Raw genomic sequence first — 20,386 nt, 5'->3', positions numbered from 1 at the left:
TCGACTGATATTAGCCTTTCTGTCAGTTGCTGGTCTATCTGCAAATAAGATGACGATTCACATAAGGAGACCAATGTTTATCTGCTTGGTCACATCAATTTTATAGTTTTTGTGCTCTGGTTTCAGTATTTTGTAAGACTGGCTTTGTGCTCATTCAAAGACAGTGTGATGAAAAGTTAAAAGGTTGTGATCAGTCCTTTAATAAGATGGTAAATTTTATGTTTTCAGGTTTTGCACTGTAACCTGAACCTGTAAACTACAGTAATGAGTTGGATAATGACTCATCAAATAAATCGATTATAAAAAAATTCAACACAAATTCTTTGCTTTAATGCTTTGTTTAACTAGAAAAATTAGCAGGAGACCTTCATCAAACATCCACTGCAGTTTGTTTTAGAAAAATCAGTAATCCTCCAGAAGTTGTAATTAACATCTGCAGATGAACTGTTAACTTAGTCTGATACCCCATGTTTAAATTATATAGCATGGTGAAGGCTGACAGCAGCCGACCTATTTTACATGGAAGTGACACCTGCAGAAAACGGGGGTGAATCTAAAGGGGAGCATGTGGTGTACTAGACCACATTTATTTCAAGGCTTTCGCAACATTTTCAGATTAAAAGTGAAATAATATAAAATATCATATTAATTAAAGTGCATTAATATTTAAAAATATAAAAATAAATGGTTTTTTTTTTTCACAAGCCAATAAAAATGTACATGGGCCAGTAAAACTTTGATCTTCTGACCTGAGAGTTGTTAGGTTATTATTAATTAACATTTACACCATCATAACATCTTGTTTTCAGCAGCACAAAAACTCTCCTTCAAAGTCCAGGGCAAACTTCAGAATGCTGATATGCTCACTTCTCTTCATTGCAGCCACGACATCTTCCTTTAAAGGCTTATAAAATAACTAACTCATTCACTCGCACACTTGAACAATGTACGCACACATATGCACATTCCTTTTGGAAACCACCAATATGGCTTGGGTTTTGTTTGTTTTTTTGTTTTTTTGACAGACATATGCAGTTAAACTTTAAAACAGGCCACTCACACACCGACTCTATTCAGACCAAGTCTTTTCTTTGCACTACTTCTCCAATGTGCACCCACAATTTTGTTGTACATGTACAATGACAATAAATGGAAGTTCTATTCTATTCTAATTTCTAAAATGGAAACCAATGAGCAGTTCGTTTTGAAAGACGTATGTCCTTTTACTAATGTGACAAAAGTATTTCGTATCCAATTAATCGGTGGAATAATCAATAGATTACGTGATTACTAAAATAACTGATATAGACAACATTATGATACAGTTGTATTATAATGTTATGCTATATGATGAAAATTATGATCACCTACCAGCTGAGACAATTAATCTGTTGTTCACTACACAGTTATATCCAGTGATACTGTGTGATGCACCTAAAAAGGGGAAGGAGTGCAGGTGCAGTGCAGATGTGCTGCCAATTTCCGTTTCTATCATTCTTTCTAATCACGTGTACCACGTCTTGCCACTTTGCATCTTGCAAGGTCTAACATAAAAGTGCATTACTCAGGAGGTATACACAATAAAAGCAGCAGACACAATACATCACACTGAGCTACTAACACACGACACCACGATGCTAAAATGAACACAGCCATGAAATAATTGATGAATTCATCCATGCAGAGTGACATGAGAGCCTACTGTGCCTTGCACTATGTGTGAAATCCTGTTGCTCATGGATGTCAGTATTAGAGACACAACAGTACAAACATTTCATATCAGAATTATTAGTATTAACCAAGTGCTTCTAAAAAGTGATGAAAATGCTAAAATCTACTGATACACATACCAAGACAGTTTCGCCAAGCTACATCCTGTCCCCTAAACATCTACCAAGGCAGCTCCCTCTTATAAATCAGAGTATTTCAAGTAGAATGTGTGTGAAGGACACTCTCTCCTTTTGGGTGACAGAGGCGAAAGAACAACTGCAAATAATATCCAGTGTGAAAGCAGTTATACTTATACTGTTTTATTTGTTTACTCTTGTCTACAGAACACAACAACAAAGCTGTCAGCTTCTGGACTTTAATAAAATATGTTGGCTGGGTTACTACATAGCACGGTATCATGGGAAATGAACAAATATAGTCTCCAGACAAAAACCCACCAAGATAAAAGTCACATTAAGATAAAAGGGTACTTACCTTTTGTTCCCTATAAAGTGATAACAAGCAATTTCACAGTGTCTCCATCGTCTTTCAAGGTTCCCGCTATCTCTTAAAAATCTAACTATGACCACAACCCAGAAAAAAACAAAACCGATCCTGAAATTCTTTGCTCTTTCCTCTGTTTCCCTAAAAGTAACTCTTGTTCAATCGTGTCAGTCTGATAGCAGAGAATTCAAGGCACACAATTTTAAATACTAACAACAACATTTCCCACTACAACACGGATTCAACGCAGTACTATAAAATGTGTTTAAAGTATAAAAGTCTCTGAAGCACTGTCACTACCTTAAGCCTTTTAAGTAAACACATCCTGCCTGCTCTGCTCTACTTTTGCTAACCTTGATTGACAGTATTTACAGAAAGTTTTCTATGGGCGGTAATCAGCAACAGACTTACTGTGAAACAGTAATACTAACCAGTGGGAATTTTATCACAGTAACCATTATATGTTTCACTCTTTGTCAGTATACTGTTGAGCTCTGCACCAAAGTCACCACAATAAATCCCTCCTCTGCTGTTGGAGTTGGCGATTAAAGAGACAGCATGCGCTGAAGAGAAGAGTCCTGTGGGGGGGTGGGGGAAACTAAACGATGTCATTGTGTTGAGGTCAGCAGGGCCTTGGACAAGCTTCAAATGTGCAATGAGATGGTCAGTGTAAAGACAGAGAAGCCATTACTTCCCTGCTGAGCACATAAGCCAGGCACAAAGCTTAATATGAGACAGTAACACAGCTCAGCTTCTTGCAGATTTAGGGATCGAGCAGACATAGTCCCCCCCCCCCTTCCTTCTCGTACCCCATTGCTAAATAGAAGAAAGCTGACATGTATCTAGGCCAGTAGGCTTGTATTGTCACCTTTACTGCTTGTCAAGCTGCACCTCAATCAGGACTACTCTGATCTACCCATCAGTCATTCAGGGTGACGGGGATGAAGCTATTGACAAAGAGACAATAGGAATGGACAGAACTAAGTGTGGTCAAAGGTTTCCGTCTGTAAGGTGTGGGCCACCATACTACATAAGTCTGATTTTTCAAATAAAGAGCTGTGTGATCTCTCATCTCAAAGCACAATCTCAGCTTTTTCCAAAATATGGCATTTTCTAACATTTAAGGTAAAGAGTTTTCAGATGAAAACAAGAAAATGTACTTCCAGGGACCCTCAGTGCACTATGCTGGACATTCAAGCTTATGGGCAGCAGGTTAGCCCTGACAGACACAGCATATGGATTCCTAACATGCTGCAGTCTGGCTCACCAGATTCCTCTGGGGATAACGAATGCCAAGCCTGTGCACCCCCACTTCATGCTTTGTAAAAGAATTTATTTAATAGAAAACCAGAAGCTTCATCCTGCTTTCATCAGCACTATGTGCTCATGATAACTAGCACGAGTCAAGACAGGTGGGGAAAAAAAAATAACTTTCTGACAACAAAGGAAGAAAAATCTACTCTTTCAAGTTATTGTTAGTTTTTGGCTTTAATTCCAGTTTTGGGGTAAACTCTTAAACCATTGTGCAAAATTTAGAGGCAAAAACAGGTGTCTATTTTATATTACAATCCAAAAAGAGCAAGGCAACTATCTCTCCCATCAAACAGCTGTTTTGCTTTCATCCAGATTATAATGCAAAAAGCCAATCGCTGGTCAAACCTGCTGAGGCAATCAGTTATTAAAATAGGCAACAAGATCTGGACTGATGATATTTGAGATTTCAAGCTACTACAACATGCTAATGTATTAGATAACAAGAACTGGCACAGAGATAATACACTAATCATAAGATTTGTTCCCTGAAAACAACCCTGGAGTAAGATCAGAACTGATTAGGTGTACTACAAACCATTAGAGTTAGACAGTCTTCTCCTAAACTACACAGTAATATTATGTAAAGTACAAATACTCTATAACCATGCTTTTGGGTACTCAAGTCTTGGCTTGTAAAGGTATGTACGTTTCAACATTGCAAACAGGCAATTATATTTAAGTTCTGTGCACGGAACCTGCACACAATGCCAAAGCTGCAGGGACAAGACGAGTCGTAATGCCAATTTTATAAACTACCAATAGGACTGAAATATGAATATTGCAGCTGTGGCTAGTGCAGTTCATGTCCTTTAACCTGTGAATGTATCCTTGAGCAGGACACTAAATCATCCCTATGTAATTTTAGTTAAACCTGACCTTGCACCTTCCGGTGGAGCAATGCCAAGTGAAAAACAATTTCCCCGTGGGATAAAGAGTATCACATAACTAAGTGTTTTTTTGGTTGTTGTTTTTTTTTTTAACAGTTATCGTTATTTTATTGGTCCTGCCCTAAAACCAAGACAAATGCTGAAGTGAGTAAGGATGTTAGCAAGCTTATATTAAAACATGAGAGATACGAATTAGATTTTCCTCAGGAAAGGGGCTGGACCTCAGCTCGATCCCTGTGTTCTAGTGCAAGGCGGACGAGGCTAAGATTACTGGACCCATTATCGGACAGAACCAGTCTTTTGTCGCCCTTAATTCCCAGCAACACGCTGAACAACACTAAAAGGTCAGACCGCAGTATTTGTGCACAGGGTTGTAATTTCAACGACACGTTAACTGAACCTCTACCTTTAGATCCACCACAAGTAAAAAAAAACAAAAAACAAAAACACCCTGGAAAATCTGCCTGTATAACAATGCTGTACTTTTTGTTTTGTTTTGCTGGACCCATGTTTTTATTTTTGGGCTTCCACGCGGTATTGCACCACAGCGTTTCCACAGACAAAGACTGTCAAAGGAAATGGTCAAGTACCCAAGACACGACCAAGGTGTCCGACTATGGAATCAGATGAAAGAAAAAGGTAGTGACTCGGGAGATTTTCAGCACAGGCGCGTAAATCTGGGTGACACAAGCATACAAGGCAAAGATCATTTTAACAGATGCTTTATTTATCCGTCTTCTGCTGTACTGTCAAGCTTACTGACTGCATTGGTGGGGGAGTAAGGAGTTGTAAGTAAAATCAGTTCAAGCCTAGCATAACACTGAATTGCGTCCGATAATGGATCTCGTGACGCTACGTTGCTCGTTAACTAGCAGCTCAAGCTAACACTCCCATTCGGGTTTGCGCTTCACAGCAGCACCTATTTAGAGCAAACGGCACTTTCATTCTGTTAGTGAATGTAAGATAAAAACCTGACTCTAAAACGTAACAGAAAGCCCAGTAATAACACTCCTGTGTGGTGTAGCTCCTGAGCCACCCCTGTGCTAAAACCCTGTGTTGCAGCGGCAGCAGCAACAAACCCAAGACAAAACAGTCAATGCGCTGTGGGCAACTCACCCAAAAGATACCACTGTGCTGTCGACCATATGCTGCTGCAGTTCAGCGATGAACACCCATTAGAATGATTCCTGCGGTTGGGGAGCATCCAGGTGTTGCGGTGTTAAGATTACACTATTCCAAACCCTGCTTCGCTTTGACGGCTGTTGTCTGTGCTGAGACCGCATATGTGTGTATGCTTATGTGTTTGCGTGTGTGTGTGTGTGTGTATGGAGCTTTGTGAGGCCTGCTGCTGGAAGGAAATGGTCTCCACTCCGTCAGTGCAAAGCGCATGCGCTTGGGAATGGGAATAGCACGGCCAACGGGCGAGCGGTCTGTGAGCACAGCCGTGTGGCCAACAGGTGAGATTGTCAACCGATGGCTGACTTGTTACAGCGGAAGGTTACCCGCTAAATGGCCACCTGCTGCCCTTTCCAACGGGATAAAGCCGCGGTGCAGTAATACAGGATACAGGATAGATATACGCTGTCATTTACTAGTAATAGACTGCAATTAAAACAGATTATTAAGAATTTCAAAGTCTTATTTGGTTTTCATAGACATAAAATTCTTTTCTTTCTCTCTTTTTTGCAATATTTTCCAAGTAACCTATATTTGATAACAGCATGATAAAAATGGAAATTCTGTTTTGTGGTGCCACCGCATTATTTTTAGTGGCCCCCATATGGCGACCCCTATGAAACTATTCTGGAGGCGCCCCTGACTGTTAGGGCTGCGTGGTGATTTAGTGCAACATGTTCGAAGAATAAAGTGGACTACAGCACGTGTGACCTTTGATAGCAGTGCTCCAATGTGTTTGTTTATTTTTATAATTCCATAAGGTACTGTTATTCAGACCGAAGGCATGAATAATGTTTATTCAGTATACCTATCTACTTTAACGCAGGGGTGTCAAACATAATGCCCAGGGGCTAGAATTGGCCCTCCAAAGACTCTAATTCAGCTCATTGGACAGCTTTTAACTAAAGTTAAGTACAGGGTGGGCCATTTATATGGATGCACCGTAATAAAATGGAAATGGTTGGTGATATTAAAGTCCTGCTTGTGGCACATTAGTATATGTGAGGGGGCAAACTCCTCAAGATGGGTGGACTTTTGTTTTTTCAATAGGAAGAGGACCATGTGACACATCAAACTTATTGGTAATGTCACAAGAAAAACAATGGTGGGTGGCCCACCCTGTATATTTAAGTATAACTTTTAAGTTTCATAGGTTTTACGTTTTATAGCTTTTCTGACTCTTTTCTACCATTTATACTATACTAAAGTAAATAAGTAACAAAAAATAACTTTTTGGTATTAAAATTAGCAAAACATTGCTTTTTATAATTACACTGAAATCTGGGAAGTCATCTGTTAGGGGTTTTATAACAAAGTGGAGCCATGAAGTGGTAGGCCACATAAAATTAAAGAGAAGGGTAAGCAGATGCTGATGCAGGTGGTGGGCAAAGATTGCCAACTTTCTGTGGAGAGCTTCATGGAATGAGTTTCCATTTCTGAGCAGCTGCATCCAAGCTTTACATCACCATGTGTAATGCAAAGTGTCTGATGCAGTGGTGTAAAGTGCGGCACCTTTAGAGCAGTGCAGACGTGACCTTGGAGTGACAAATCATAGTTCTCCATCTGGCATTCCGATTGACCGGGGGGGGGGGGGGGGGGGGGGGGGTGTTATGGTCTGGGGGTGGCCCCTTCCTGTGCACAAAGAAACGTTCATAAAAACATGGATGAGTGAGTTTGGTGTGGAAGACTTGACTGGCCTGCACAGAGTCCTGACCTCAACCAGACAGAACGCCTTTGAGAAGACTTAGTGTGGAGACTAGAGATGGCACGATACCACTTTTTTATGTCCGTTACCGATATCATAAATTTGGATGTCGGCCAATACCGATATGAATCCGATATAGTGTGTTTTTTAATAAATAAAACTGTTTTTTTAAATATCCTGCTGCATTTTGTATAAGTTCAAACTCAAGTTAAAAAACAACAACACTAAAGCTATTCTGTTATACCTGTATACAAAAAATACACTGAACCCGAAATATTTCATAGTTCAGCAATACTAATCAATCTAATAAACTTAAACCTACTCCATCCTCCCTATTCTGGTATTTTAAAGAGTAAGCAACCTAACTAATAGGGTTGCAAACTCCCAGCAAAAATTAAATAGATTCAACATCTTTCTTCAACAGAACTGCAGACTGCACAGATTGTACCTTCCCAAAGGAAAAAGTACTTACTAGGGTATATTAGACTTAACAGTTACTATATACAGTAATGGATTTTACATCAGATTAAAACTTTGGGTGTAAGATTCAGATAATTAATTATTAAAAACTAGATATTTTAAATGAGAATAAGAAAGAAAAGTATGTCTTTGTGCCCCCCCCCCCCCCCCCCCCCATTTTCCCTGTTCATGCCCTATCGGCCCCCCTGGCTAAACTTTGCTAGATCTGCCCCTGCACAGTTAGCAGCCATCAGATAGAAAGGGATCCTGGTGTACAAAGTAATATTAAATAAATTCTAACAACAGATTATCAAGCTTAAACGTGCTGCTGTTGTTCAGCCGCTGGTTTCCTCTTTCTGGCGCAAAGTGGGCGATAAACAAACAAGCGAGACGGACTCGCAACAGAAAAGCCGATCAGCTGATCATTAATCAGTTTCACATTGAAGTAGCAGCAGGAGAGGGAGGGTGAGAGAAGAGGTAGTCGCTCCATATATCGGTTGTTAAGGTAAACGCTGGAATGCTTTACAAACATTCAGAGATGAACTTACACACTTGCTTTACTTCTCTCTGGGATCACTTTCTCGGAGATGAAATGCTCAACCAGACCACCTACAGGTTGCATGCCACAGCCGCTCTATCACGTGATGCATACTGCTCCAACGTGCTAAGGTTATGAGCCGAGTTATGCCATGTTGCAAGTTTTGTGAGGTGCTTTTTTGATATTTAATGGATCGATTACATTTTTTATTTCTCTCCGATATCCGATCCAGTAATTTAGGTCAGTATCGGACCGATACCTAATATCAGATCGGTCCATCCCTAGTGGAGACTGCACTGTACTTTGAGAAACTGTTTAAAATGGTTAACCTTTTTAAAACAAATTTTAAACATTTGGATTATTACCTTTTACAATGGTAATAAAGTTACCAAGAATCTTTGTGAAGAACCATCTGCAATTACTATGTCTAAAACACCAGCACATCAAGTGATGTTGAACTTGTTTCAGCTTAATGGTGTAATGTCACACTGTATACACTGAGTGGATGTAAGTTTTTAAAGTACCTTAGCAAATCATTCATAACTATTCATATTCTGTAATTATTCTTACAGCAGTAACCTTTAGGAAATGAGGGTTAGAAATACCCTAAGTTCAAAGAACAGAACACTTCTGAAAAGATTAACAAATAATGCTGCCCCCTGGTGGTGATAGTTTGAGTTCGCAGTTTAGAATTTTAAAACATACCTTTCCATGCTTTGCTGGTGGTCCAACAAGCATAATTTACGAAAGAAAATGTCCTACAATAAAGAGTCATTTGTTCAAACATCACTGGGTTTTGTAGTAAGAATTAAAAGGCAGAAAGGCATTGAATTCAACATTTTTATTTTGCAAATCTTCTCCTTTTCCCCCCTTTTACACCAATGAACCTCAAAATGAGACTTCTCCACAATCAAAAATCCAAGGCATATTTTAAAACGTGAACTGATGAGTCATGATCACATTTTAGTCTCCGCTACAATGAAAACAATGAACGGTGAGAATACACAAGAGGCTGTAGTCACTGTGACCTTTGTAATCCTGAGTGGTCACTTTGATATTGTGAATATTTATTTTTCTGCAATTCACTCACTCTAAACAAATTCCCTGATTCCTTCTTATTGTTTTTGGCAAAATACCTATTGCCATGTTCTAACAAAACATGACAAATCAGCAAATGCACAAAAAGAAATGTGTATGGACACCGAAGATGAAGTACAAAAAACAAGGAACAGTTATTTACAAATGTAACAAGTTAACTGAGTACATAAAGTGTAAAACTGCAAAGCCTTCATATTTATACCCTTACATTTCAACTATATTTGTTTGATGCAAAAAAAACGTTCATAAAACCAGTCTTATGAGCTTTTGAAAAACTGTTATTGCTCCATTTCAAAAGTGCACAGCTTCAGTTTTGAAAATAAAATACAGACTTTTTTGTTCAGGTACAGTTAATATTTTGCTGAAATGTTAGCTTTAACAGAAATTTTTCATGATGACCAAGAGCAAGTCAGTTAGAGAGGTAATTTAACTGCAAGTGCCAAAAAGGAAAAAAGTTATGCAAATAGTAATAACAACAACAACAACGCCACAATAAATAGCAGTAATACTTGGAAAATCAAAGTGGTAGAAAACTACTATGAACTAAAGACACCAACTAGTGTAGAAAGAGTGCTACCACAATATCAACGAAAATATAAACTTCTGTTTTTCCACCTTTTTAAGAAGTTATTCCTGAGATGTGTTCAAAAAAAATAAAAATAAAAATATAGATTCTGTATAATATCACATTTTCAATCGAACATGCTACACAATTTATATGACAAAGAGCACCCTTTTCAGTAAAAAAAACAAAAAACAATACAACATATGGAAATACAATGGGCACAGACCTAAACTGTGGAAGATGAATGGCAGTTTTGACTGGCAGTCAGCTTTAGGTTGAGCGCCACTCCAGGTCCGGGAGTCATGATCTGACTCCACATGTAATTTAAAGAAGGAAATAGGAACTGTGTATTTGCTACTTTGACTGGTCACAAGGTCAGAGGTCAAAGATACTCACAGTGGTCAGCATTTTGTAAACATATTCACATCACCACAGAGCCCTTATCAGAATGCACAAAGAACAGGAAACCTCTCCCCTTCCAAAACAAGGTGTCACACACAGCATAACACACAGTTTATCCTTTCCAATGATGCTTCCAAAAGTATCAATAAGTGTCATACACATTGCAACACAGTTTTGCTTGGGGCATGTTGTTGCTTGTCTGCACACTCAAATGACCCATTCACTCCAAGCACCAATAAGTATAGACTCTGTTATACTGAGTGCAGAGGGATGACGAATTTGCATCCAAAAGGTGAGTGGTAGTTGATTCCAACTTCTTGGTAAACCATCTTAGGGAGGCCAATATCACAGAGGTAGACTCTGCTGTCTTTGTCTGCTAAAGGCAGTGGAAGTCCTAAAGAGAGGGTCCACTTTGCGTCCACACTCTGAGGCTGCTCACTGACTGGGGGATCAATACTTAGGACTGGAGCACGGTTCTTGTTGGCCCAGTCAGCAACAGATTGGTACCAGGACTGCTCTTTCAGCAGTGGATTCTCATGGCAGTCCAAGCAGTTGATGACGAGATCGACTGGGCTCATGGGCAAGTCTGGGACACAGCCAAAGAGGGAGAATGTTTTTTAGTTGTATTGCAAAATCATAACACAGAAAAAAAAAATATTAGTGCATGTGATCCCATTACAAACAGTACATTGAGACACTACAGGAATTGAAAGTGCCAACACATGTGGCACTTTCAATTCCTGTAGCAAGGAGTGAAATTATCACCCCTTTCAAAAAGATGTTGGTGCATCTCACCATTTAGCTTTTAATCCAGAGGGGTATACTACAGAGCTCAACCTATATATTAAGTATTCATTGATGTATTATGTTGGTACTTATAAACACCCGATAAAAGAAAATGTAAAAAGTTAAGAGACAGGAGACACACCCTTTTACCACATTATGAGTCAAATAATTCATCCACCAGAGGACATTCTGCAGCTTGCCTGTTGGCAACATGTTTGGATTGCTATAAACACAACAACCAGCTGATCCGAGCAGAGTTGGGCAGAGCATAAATGAGTAATCCACGATTTGTTATGACAACACAACAAGAATATTTTTAAACTGCAGTGTCACATTATCTTAGTAAGGACTCATAAATAACCTATACATAACAACTGTTAAGGAAATGTGTTTATGCTTTATGTGTGTGGAAGAAAAAACAAAAAGACAAAACACACACACAAAAAAGGGGGGTGGGGATAAAAAGTCTCTCCCTCCCTCCCTGCAAGACTTCCAGCTGTCTTCAAGATAACACTGATCAAAATAACAGTAAATAATTATAAACCAAGAGTGGATTATCTTGTATTAATTTAGACTAACTAAAACTTTGCAGAGATAAAACCAGTGTTTTGATTTATAAGTTTACGTCCAAGATATCAGTATGAGCTCCAAGCACAAGAGTCAGGAGTGTCTTAAATGGTGCACCTCCACTAGAGGGCAACATTTGCCTATGATAGTCAGTTACAACTGGGCAAGGTTAACACACAGTGCCCCACTTTTCTAGCAACATTGTTGAGACCTTTGTAGGCTACAGTGTGAATACAAAATACTTTAATACTAATACTGGTGGAGTTTTACCTTTGACGCTGGAGACCTGCTTTCCGCTTGTCTTGCTGAAGAGGTTGACCTCACTGGTGACCGACTCTTGCATCTTGACAAAATTAGGCAGGAACAAGATCACCTCCACTTCATGGTTGGCTAAGTGCCTACCACAGCTGATGCCTTGGGCTCCCTGAACATGGGGACCACACAGAAGGACTACGGTGGGTCTCTGGTGGACATTTTTTGGTGTGAGCCTATGAATATTTGAAAAAAGAAAGATTTCTCCATAAAAATCACAGGCAATGACAAGCCCATGAATTACTTTGCGATCAAACTGGCAATGCAAGTCTAAACCCCATCTCAAGGATTTTGTGGGAAGTCAAACACTCATTAAATTTCTGTAGAAAAGAAAAACTGAACCCCACCAAAGGTTTGTTAATTTTGATTATGGGAATTATGACAATGGTACTTGACTAAAGCATGTGAGCTATACTAAGTATTTTATTTATAATTACATTTTTAAAATATCCCAACCTTGATAAATCTTAAATAAAGTCTTCTATATTTACAAGGTTTAATATTAAACTGAACAGAAGAATTGAGTGCCTGCTGGTTCTCACTGAAATAGTTGTGATTTTGCACTACAACACAAAATTAAACCTGATCTGAGTGCACTGTACTTCCAATTTAAATCTGACTCATGCAAGTATTGCAGTGCAAAGTAGATGAAAGGACTGAGGCAATAAACCAGTTTTGCTATGAGCTACTGTGTTGTGTTTCTTTGATGTTAAATAAGCCTCTGCCACACTTAAAAGTACATGTAAATAATACCGAACAGGGTTTGCTTTGGTCTTTTAGGATGTTATTTAATCTTAATGTAGAATGTAGTGTCTTCCTAAAACAATAAGCCTTGTTTTTCAGACAAGGATGTTTAACACACTGTTGTACATTCTTTTTCTTATAATACAAACCACTAACAGTAGCTAGCCATGAGACTGGGAAGTCTAAGGTGCTACTGAAGCTAGGACTGGTACTCCTTACCTGTTCGGTCCACCTAACAATGTGAGAGCCATCTGACTGGAACAAACACCGACTGCTTCTAGCCTGCGCTCAAGAGAAAGACCCCAGCGCTCTGCAGCTGCTAGGAGTTGTTTATGAAGCTCATAGGGCACGGTGGGAACCACCAGACCTGTGTCTGCAAAAAGAAAACATGTGAGATAGAGACTGTGTTAATGTGTTTTCATTTCAGCACCAGTTTTAGTTACATTCTAGAAGCAAAACATTTAATAAAACTGAAGCCATTTAGCCATTAATCTCCATCAAAATGGCTTTAGAAACAAAAGTAGAAGCAAAGTCAAATCTAATAATAGGACTTTGGTGATAAGGACATATTAGTCTACAGATAAACACATTCCCAGGTTTTCCGGCGGACAGTAGTCGGGTTGCATTGAATCAGAAAGTAATTCAAATAACTGGATCGCAAAAAAAAAGAAAAAGAAAAAAATAAATAACAGTAGGGCTGTTTGATATAACGATATATATCGGATGACGATATAAAGAAATCTATCGTTTCATTTTACGCTATCGTTTGTTTCGTGGTGTCGCAAAATAAACTGTTTACGGCAATATTTTTCATCGTTTTGATGGTCACTGTAGTGGCTATATTCATTTCTTAAAGTTCTCTCTTTCTCTTATATTTAATATAACCACACTATGGACGGACAAGCGCCTGTTGTTATGCGTTGTCCTTAGCAACAACGACGGTAAAACCATCGCGTGTCCGCTTGTTTATTTTCCACATAAACCTTTCACAATAAAGCTCAAGATCCTGTTGAGACTTTTCAAAATAAACTGAATCACATGAAAGAGTATGCAGAGTGTTTACGGATGAGAAGCCAAAAAGAGCCGCCAGGTGCTAAAAAATAAGCCTTCGACTCAAACGTTAGAACAGGCTTTTCCCCGCAGCACCCTGTGTAATAAATACTCACAAAGAAAACGGCGGCCGTTAAAACTTATGTCTAAAAATGTATAATTTCGTATATCGTTAAAACACTCGACTCCAGGTACACGACGCCCAGCTGGAAACACGTCACGCAAGTCGAGCTGCCCGAGATTCACAGAATTTACAGAAAATGTTACATTTTTGTGATTTATATCGTTATCGGGACGATACATGTCTTATATCGGGGATATGAGCTTTTGGTCATATCGCACAGCCCTAAATAACAGTAATAATAATTTTTGCTTGACATCATGCAAACTCAAGCATTTCATGAACATTTGCGACAACAAATAAACCTGCAATAGAAACGTATCTGGGAGCATGTGTGCGAATAAAAAGTGCGGCAATATGAAGCTCATGCAGCCCTCAGCTTCTAAACAAAAAGACTGATAGCACAACAGCAGCAGTGAAGATGATGCTGCCATAGTTTAATGTGGAGTCAGTCCACACACACAGACACAGAGAAGAGCATTGGGGGAGCAGTTACCGAGGTGGTGAACTTAGGTGGAAACTAGGGATGGACCGATCTGATATTACGTATCGGTCCGATACTGACCTAAATTACTGGATCGGATATCTGAGAGAAATAAAAAAATGTAATCCGATCCATTAAATATCAAAAAAGCACCTCACAAAACTTGCAACATGGCATAACTCCGCTCATAAACGAAGCACGTCGGAGCAGTATGCGTCACGTGATAGAGCGGCTGTGGCGTGTGAGACTTCTCTGCGGTCTGGTAAAGCATTTGGAGCCTTGCTACAAAACCGGCATTTCATTTCATTTCAAAGTTATCCCAGAGAGAAGTAAAGCAAGCAAGTGTGTAAGTTCATCTCTGAATGTTAGTAAAGCATTCCCACGTTAAGCTTAACAACCGATATATGGAGCTTAATAGTTCTACTAAGTACTCTTTAAAATACCAGAATAGGGAGGATGGAGGATTTAAGTTTATTAGATTGATCAGTATTGCTGAACTATGAAATATTTTGGGTGCAGTGTATTTTTTGCATGAAGGTATAACAGAATAGCTTTAGTGTTTTTTTGTTGTTGTTTTTTTGTTTTTTTTAAACTTGAGTATGAACTGCAGCAAGATATTAAAAAAAAAATGTTTTATTGATTTAAAAAAATACACTATATCGGATTCATCGGAGTCAGTATCGGCAGATATTCAAATTTATGATATCGTATCGGACATAAAAAAAAAAAGTGGTATCGTGCCATCTCTAGTGGAAACAAATCATTTTTCTAGCATGTTTTGTTTCCACTTGTTACTGTAATCACCAATAAAAATTTTACTAGGAAAAAGTGTGGTTCATCAAATGACGTGCTTAACAAGCTCTGACATGATCAAAAGTGAACTTGTAGCTGCTTCTGTCCACGGTCGTTTGCTTTACACAGCAAAAGCTGCAGACGTTAAAATATGACAATGAACTGTTATGAACTTCGTCTGACACCATGTTTAAAATAGGCAGATTGCTGAAGGCTGATGATAGCCATCCCACGTTCTATCGTTGTGATACCTGCAACAAGGAGAGGTGAGTCTAAAGGCGAGCATGGGGTATAGTAAAACATGTTTATTTTGAAGGTTTAGGTAAAATCATTTTTCAGATTTAGTCAATTTTAAAAATAATATATAAATAAAACTGTATTATACATTTAAAAATATACACAAGGAAGCTTTCTTGCAGGGCAGCACAAGAAAGACATACATGCTTTTAACTGACATTACTTTACGTGAGATTTTTTTTATTTTTGGATTTCATTTTAATATGCCATGCATTTTTGAGAAATCTATGCAGTTAAACTATTAAAACATGAATTTTTAAAATAGAAATTAATGAGACTTTTATTTTGAAAGTCCTGTGTTTTTTGTTTTTAATATTTATTATTGCTCATTAGTAAGACTCTTAATTAATAAGAGACTAATGACTCTTCTTGTCATTGTTTGTTCTAGTATAAAGTGATCACAGTTTTTTGTCCTTGTCACATGATCTGTAAATAGTATCTATGTTTTTACTAGCTTGTGTTTAACACCAACCTGCCAGAGGGTCTGGAGATGGAAATTAGCCCAAGGCTATAATCTGGCATATTTACATTTGTTAAACTGTTCATTAATATGTATTGCCCCTCTTTCTAAATAAAATAAATAAATACATAAAGACAAAAGAATGTCTTACCTAATTGCTTGATTAATCGGTTGAATAATCAATAACATACTGGATTAGGGCTAGGGCTGCAGCTAACTGTGAGTAAACTATTGGGGAAAAGTTGTTCTTCCTCTATCTGACCTGATCTTGCTCCCATCACAAGATTCTCCATTTCCCTTCTTGTTTGTCACTGCTGTCTGAGCAAACAAAGGAAAGATTGGCAGCCTTTAGAAAAGATGGCAAACATGAGGCAGTCAGAGTGATAACGCCTATTCCCCACAGGCCCTGAACTCACACGCACCATCAGATGGTTTCTGACCAATTCCCAGCTCTTAGCTGCGGGACAGGACTGCACTGCACTGGACCCCCCACACTGGCTGCTTCTCAGTCAAAACATGCAGCGGGTTCGCGTGACAAAAAAGGGGGGCAAACATCACACAAATATGAACACCTGCACCTGTATCCCAACATCTTGTGGTGAGAAACTGGGGAGGGCTAAAGTAAGATGGATGATGGTGGTGATTGGGCCAAAAAGTGAGTCCATTCATCTTCTTAAAAACACACCGTTACCCATGACCAGATGAACCATCAGACAAAGTATTTAACCCAAAAACATTATGCATGCACTATACACTTTTAGGTAAGATTTGCCACCTTTTGACTTCAGGAACCTTTAAGAACTGTGTGAAGCACTCTCCAAATCGTTTTGGAGGCTTCAGCTACTGGACTGTTCTGTCTAACCTAATGACTCTTACTTTGGACTTCTTAAAAAATTCTGTTTTTAATTAGCTAACTATAGGAGCCAAAAACAATCATTTTAAGAGCACCGTTAAGAAAAAAGTAAATCATTGTTACAAACTCTTAATACACATTTAATTAATTACTACAAAAGTGGCTTTTGGTTCACAAGTCAACTTTTCATAAGAAGTCCTATTTCAAGAAAAATTCTTAAATTCCTTTGTTTTTTTTAAATTGCATCCTTCATACTATGTAACCAAACACAATTGTTCTTGTGTATTTCCTTGAATTACTGTAATGTATATCTGCAGTTTGTTTTTCTTTTTTTAAAAATCACTGTACAAACTAAATTGTGTGGAAAGCTTCATAGAGGGTGTGCTAATCCCTAGCTATCCATTGCCTGTGGCACATTATAAGGGTAATAAGAGTCAAGCTGGGGGAACTGTGCGGCTCAGGGTCCCTTTGATAAATAAAGCTACTGGGAGGCAGTTAAGTCCTTAATGGCCTCTTACACATCTCCAGCCTGGCAGCTGAGAAGTTGGTGGCCTCACTGGTGTGCACAGAACTTACACTGACACAAAGAGATGCAAGCACGTGCACACACACACACAAACACAGACCCCACATCACACTCATATACACCCACGACTTTGCACCCAGACATGCAACACTCAATGACACACACATTCTACACACACACACACACACACACACACACACACACACACACACACACACACACACACACCCTCATACACAAGATAATTGCATATAAACACAGAGTCTCATGCCGTGCCTGACCGAAATTCTTGCTTATCTTTAGGTCGGCCCTGTTCCCCTCCCACTATTCTTTATTGATACCACACAAAGACTGCTAATATGTTTCAGTGGGCAACAAAAATCTAGAGCATGCCAATCCTCCTGTGAGCGATAAGCACAGGAAAGTCAACTGGTTCTTGTCATGCAAGTGCTGCCTTAAGTGCCAAGCTCAGAGGAAGTGGGTGTTGCATTAGTATGCACTAATTGCTTTTAAACCAACCCATCAGGTGCGCTTCGTAACTCTGCTGCTTAAGTTTCTGCAACCAAAACGCCCCACCTTTCTCTCGCTCTCACATATGCATACAATTCACACACACTCTCAGTGCAGTATTAAAAACAGACTAGCTAAACTGGGTAGCTGTGAGTATACAGCAGCGCTAAAATAAACTGAGCTGGAAGTTATCCTTCAAGCGTGACAAGGAAACTGGCAAGACTGAAAGCAATACGCGCTGGTTGGATACGAGCCATGTGTGACTAAGGCTTGCACTGGGGTAGGGAGGGAAAGCAGCCCATTTCATTCACTTCTGTTCCACTTTAAGAGTTGCAGAGGTAGCAAGAAGAAAATAAAACTAACATTAAAATTTGAAATATTACCTTTTAGTAATTTAGTGGTTCAAACAGCTTAATATTGGAGCGCCACAGAGGTTTTTGAGTCTCAGTCTTCCTTATTGTTTTTACCTTTTCTAGGCACTATTAGTGCACATAATAACAAGGTTAATATATGTGCAAGTAACTCCTATGAGCTCAAGCTCATGCTATACATTGCTCTAAACAACCAGGTCAGAGTTGTTAAAAATGGGTTGTAACGATTCAAAATATGCTTCCATCTATGCCAACAAAGTGATGCAGCACGAATAGTTAAAGTAAAAGAAGCTCATATTTAAATCATTGCAAAATGTTTTCTAATTTGGCTTGCCTGACCTGAAGTTTCACTACAGTAGGGAAGAGAACAGCACAACTACAGAGGCTGCAACCTTCACAACAATGACTTATAGAAACAGAATCTTAAATCCCCATGTCTGCTTGTTATGTCAACCTAACCAACAGCTGGGCACTTTGTTTTACTTTCTGTGTTCTTGCACTGTGGTTTTATCTGTTTACTGGCAAAGTTTCCAGGTCAAGAGCACTGCGGTTTTTTCCTGCTTCAGAGGTGCTGTTTATGTAAGGCTGTACGGCGGCATACTAATTACAGTGTGCAGAGGACGGGGATTATGATGACAGCCCTGGGAAGCAAATCTGTCTGCACGGTAAGAAAGGAGGCTCTGCTTGGAAGCTATCTGCAGAATGGTTGGCAGCTGCTTATACTGAGCTCTCCTGAGTCACCACATAAAACTGTCGATCTGGGATAAAAACACCAATGTCACACACACCCGTCACCCTTGTACTAATATCTAGTCTTGCTCATCTTCAGAAATTTACATAGAACCATGCATCCTGAGGAAACAATTTAAATTTGAATCATTTGGTGTCAACATTATGTGACAATGCAGGGTTCAACACCTGACATTATCCAACGGTCAGCAAAATATGCAAATTACATTTGACCACAGAGACAACTAAGAAGCATACTTTGACCAAGAAAAATGTTTTTAAAAAAAGCACCTCATTTTAGGGTCTGCCTGTGGCAGGACTAATTTATTCTACAGTTAATTCCGTATCAGACCACATCAGTAAAGTTTAAAAACAGGCCACTCTTTGTGCTACAGCCATTACTGCTCACCTGACAACAATCACATCTTTGACTTCAGGGCCTGTTAGCCATTACCTATCTTGTGTCTGTGTTAACCAATTACATAATATTCCTAGATTGAGCCAGTTTGAGAAAGGAGAGGGCCATCATTTCTATAGGCTTATGCCACAAGAGGTTGCAGAAGTTGCATCAAATGGCAAACAGTTTAAAAAAAAAAAAAAAAAAAGGGGAAATGGCCTGTATCTGTGTTGAATAAAAGAGACACTATTAAAAGCTCATTTAATATCAATTGTAATAGAGACTATGTCACCATTTGACAAAAGCCATAACCCTTTCGCCAACTGTGCTTGTCAAAACAGTGCTGTTATATAACCAGAGTGTACACCTAGCCAAGGTTGAAACAGTGGGAGAAAAAACTACTCTGTCCAAAACAAACGAAACTAAAGACACACTTAAAAATGTCCTGTATATTTAATGTTCACCATCTTACATAAACTTAAATAAGAATACTTCCCACGATGCACAAAGTATTAATGAAGGTGAGTCAAACTGTGTGGTAGCAAGATTAATTTTGTTCTTTTATCAAATATAGAAAACCAGTCAGAAAAGGCCTTGCATTTACATACTTCATTCTTATCCACTATTTATTTCTGTGAGGTGTGATCACAGAAAGAGATAAAATAAACAATAAAACAATAAAATTTGCCTGTTACTCATTCAACATGACATCCGAGTGAAGCTGATATTTTTCAGATGTTACCTCAAAGTCCTTTTATGACCAATTAGAGAACAAAATCACAACTCTTTAAAAGTGACCTGAATTTTGCGTGGAATATTGCTAGTTATTATAGCTGGGTATCCAGCTAAAAAGAAACAGATTTCTACAGTTTTCAGGTGTAGTCCACAGTTACATAATTGTGTAAAGAAAGGATCTTTTTTGTTTTTTTCTTTTTTAAATATTCACAGCGTAGTCTAGCATGGATCACTCAGAGTTTGACTACTGTTTGAATGTCCTGAAGGGTCTGGCCAAATGATCTGAACTATGAT

The 20,386-nt window shown here is 38.7% G+C and overlaps 2 protein-coding genes across 4 annotated transcripts in view; both read right to left on the bottom strand.

The window, feature by feature from the left end:
• Positions 1 to 5,869, bottom strand: part of cskl (c-src tyrosine kinase-like) — a 51,164-nt gene extending 45,295 nt beyond the window's left edge. The window contains exon 1 of the mRNA XM_004539728.3: positions 5,532 to 5,869. The gene's annotated coding sequence lies outside the window, so the exon portion shown is untranslated. The remainder of the gene's footprint in view (positions 1 to 5,531) is intronic.
• A 3,250-nt stretch (positions 5,870 to 9,119) lies between these two features.
• The window catches only part of LOC101464639 (enhancer of mRNA-decapping protein 3), a 25,086-nt gene continuing 13,819 nt past the window's right edge, over positions 9,120 to 20,386 (bottom strand). For all 3 annotated transcript variants that reach the window (XM_004539730.5, XM_004539731.5, XM_076874163.1), the window contains 3 exons: positions 12,987 to 13,140; positions 11,982 to 12,199; positions 9,120 to 10,944 (listed from right to left, as the gene is read on the bottom strand). In XM_004539730.5, the coding sequence (XP_004539787.1) occupies positions 10,610 to 10,944; positions 11,982 to 12,199; positions 12,987 to 13,140 (707 nt within the window). In that variant the 3' untranslated portion in view covers positions 9,120 to 10,609. The remainder of the gene's footprint in view (positions 10,945 to 11,981; positions 12,200 to 12,986; positions 13,141 to 20,386) is intronic.

The sequence above is a fragment of the Maylandia zebra genome, linkage group LG1 (genome assembly GCF_041146795.1).
Source record: "Maylandia zebra isolate NMK-2024a linkage group LG1, Mzebra_GT3a, whole genome shotgun sequence".
Taxonomy (NCBI): domain Eukaryota; kingdom Metazoa; phylum Chordata; class Actinopteri; order Cichliformes; family Cichlidae; genus Maylandia; species Maylandia zebra.
This window is presented reverse-complemented; position numbering and strand designations above follow the sequence as displayed.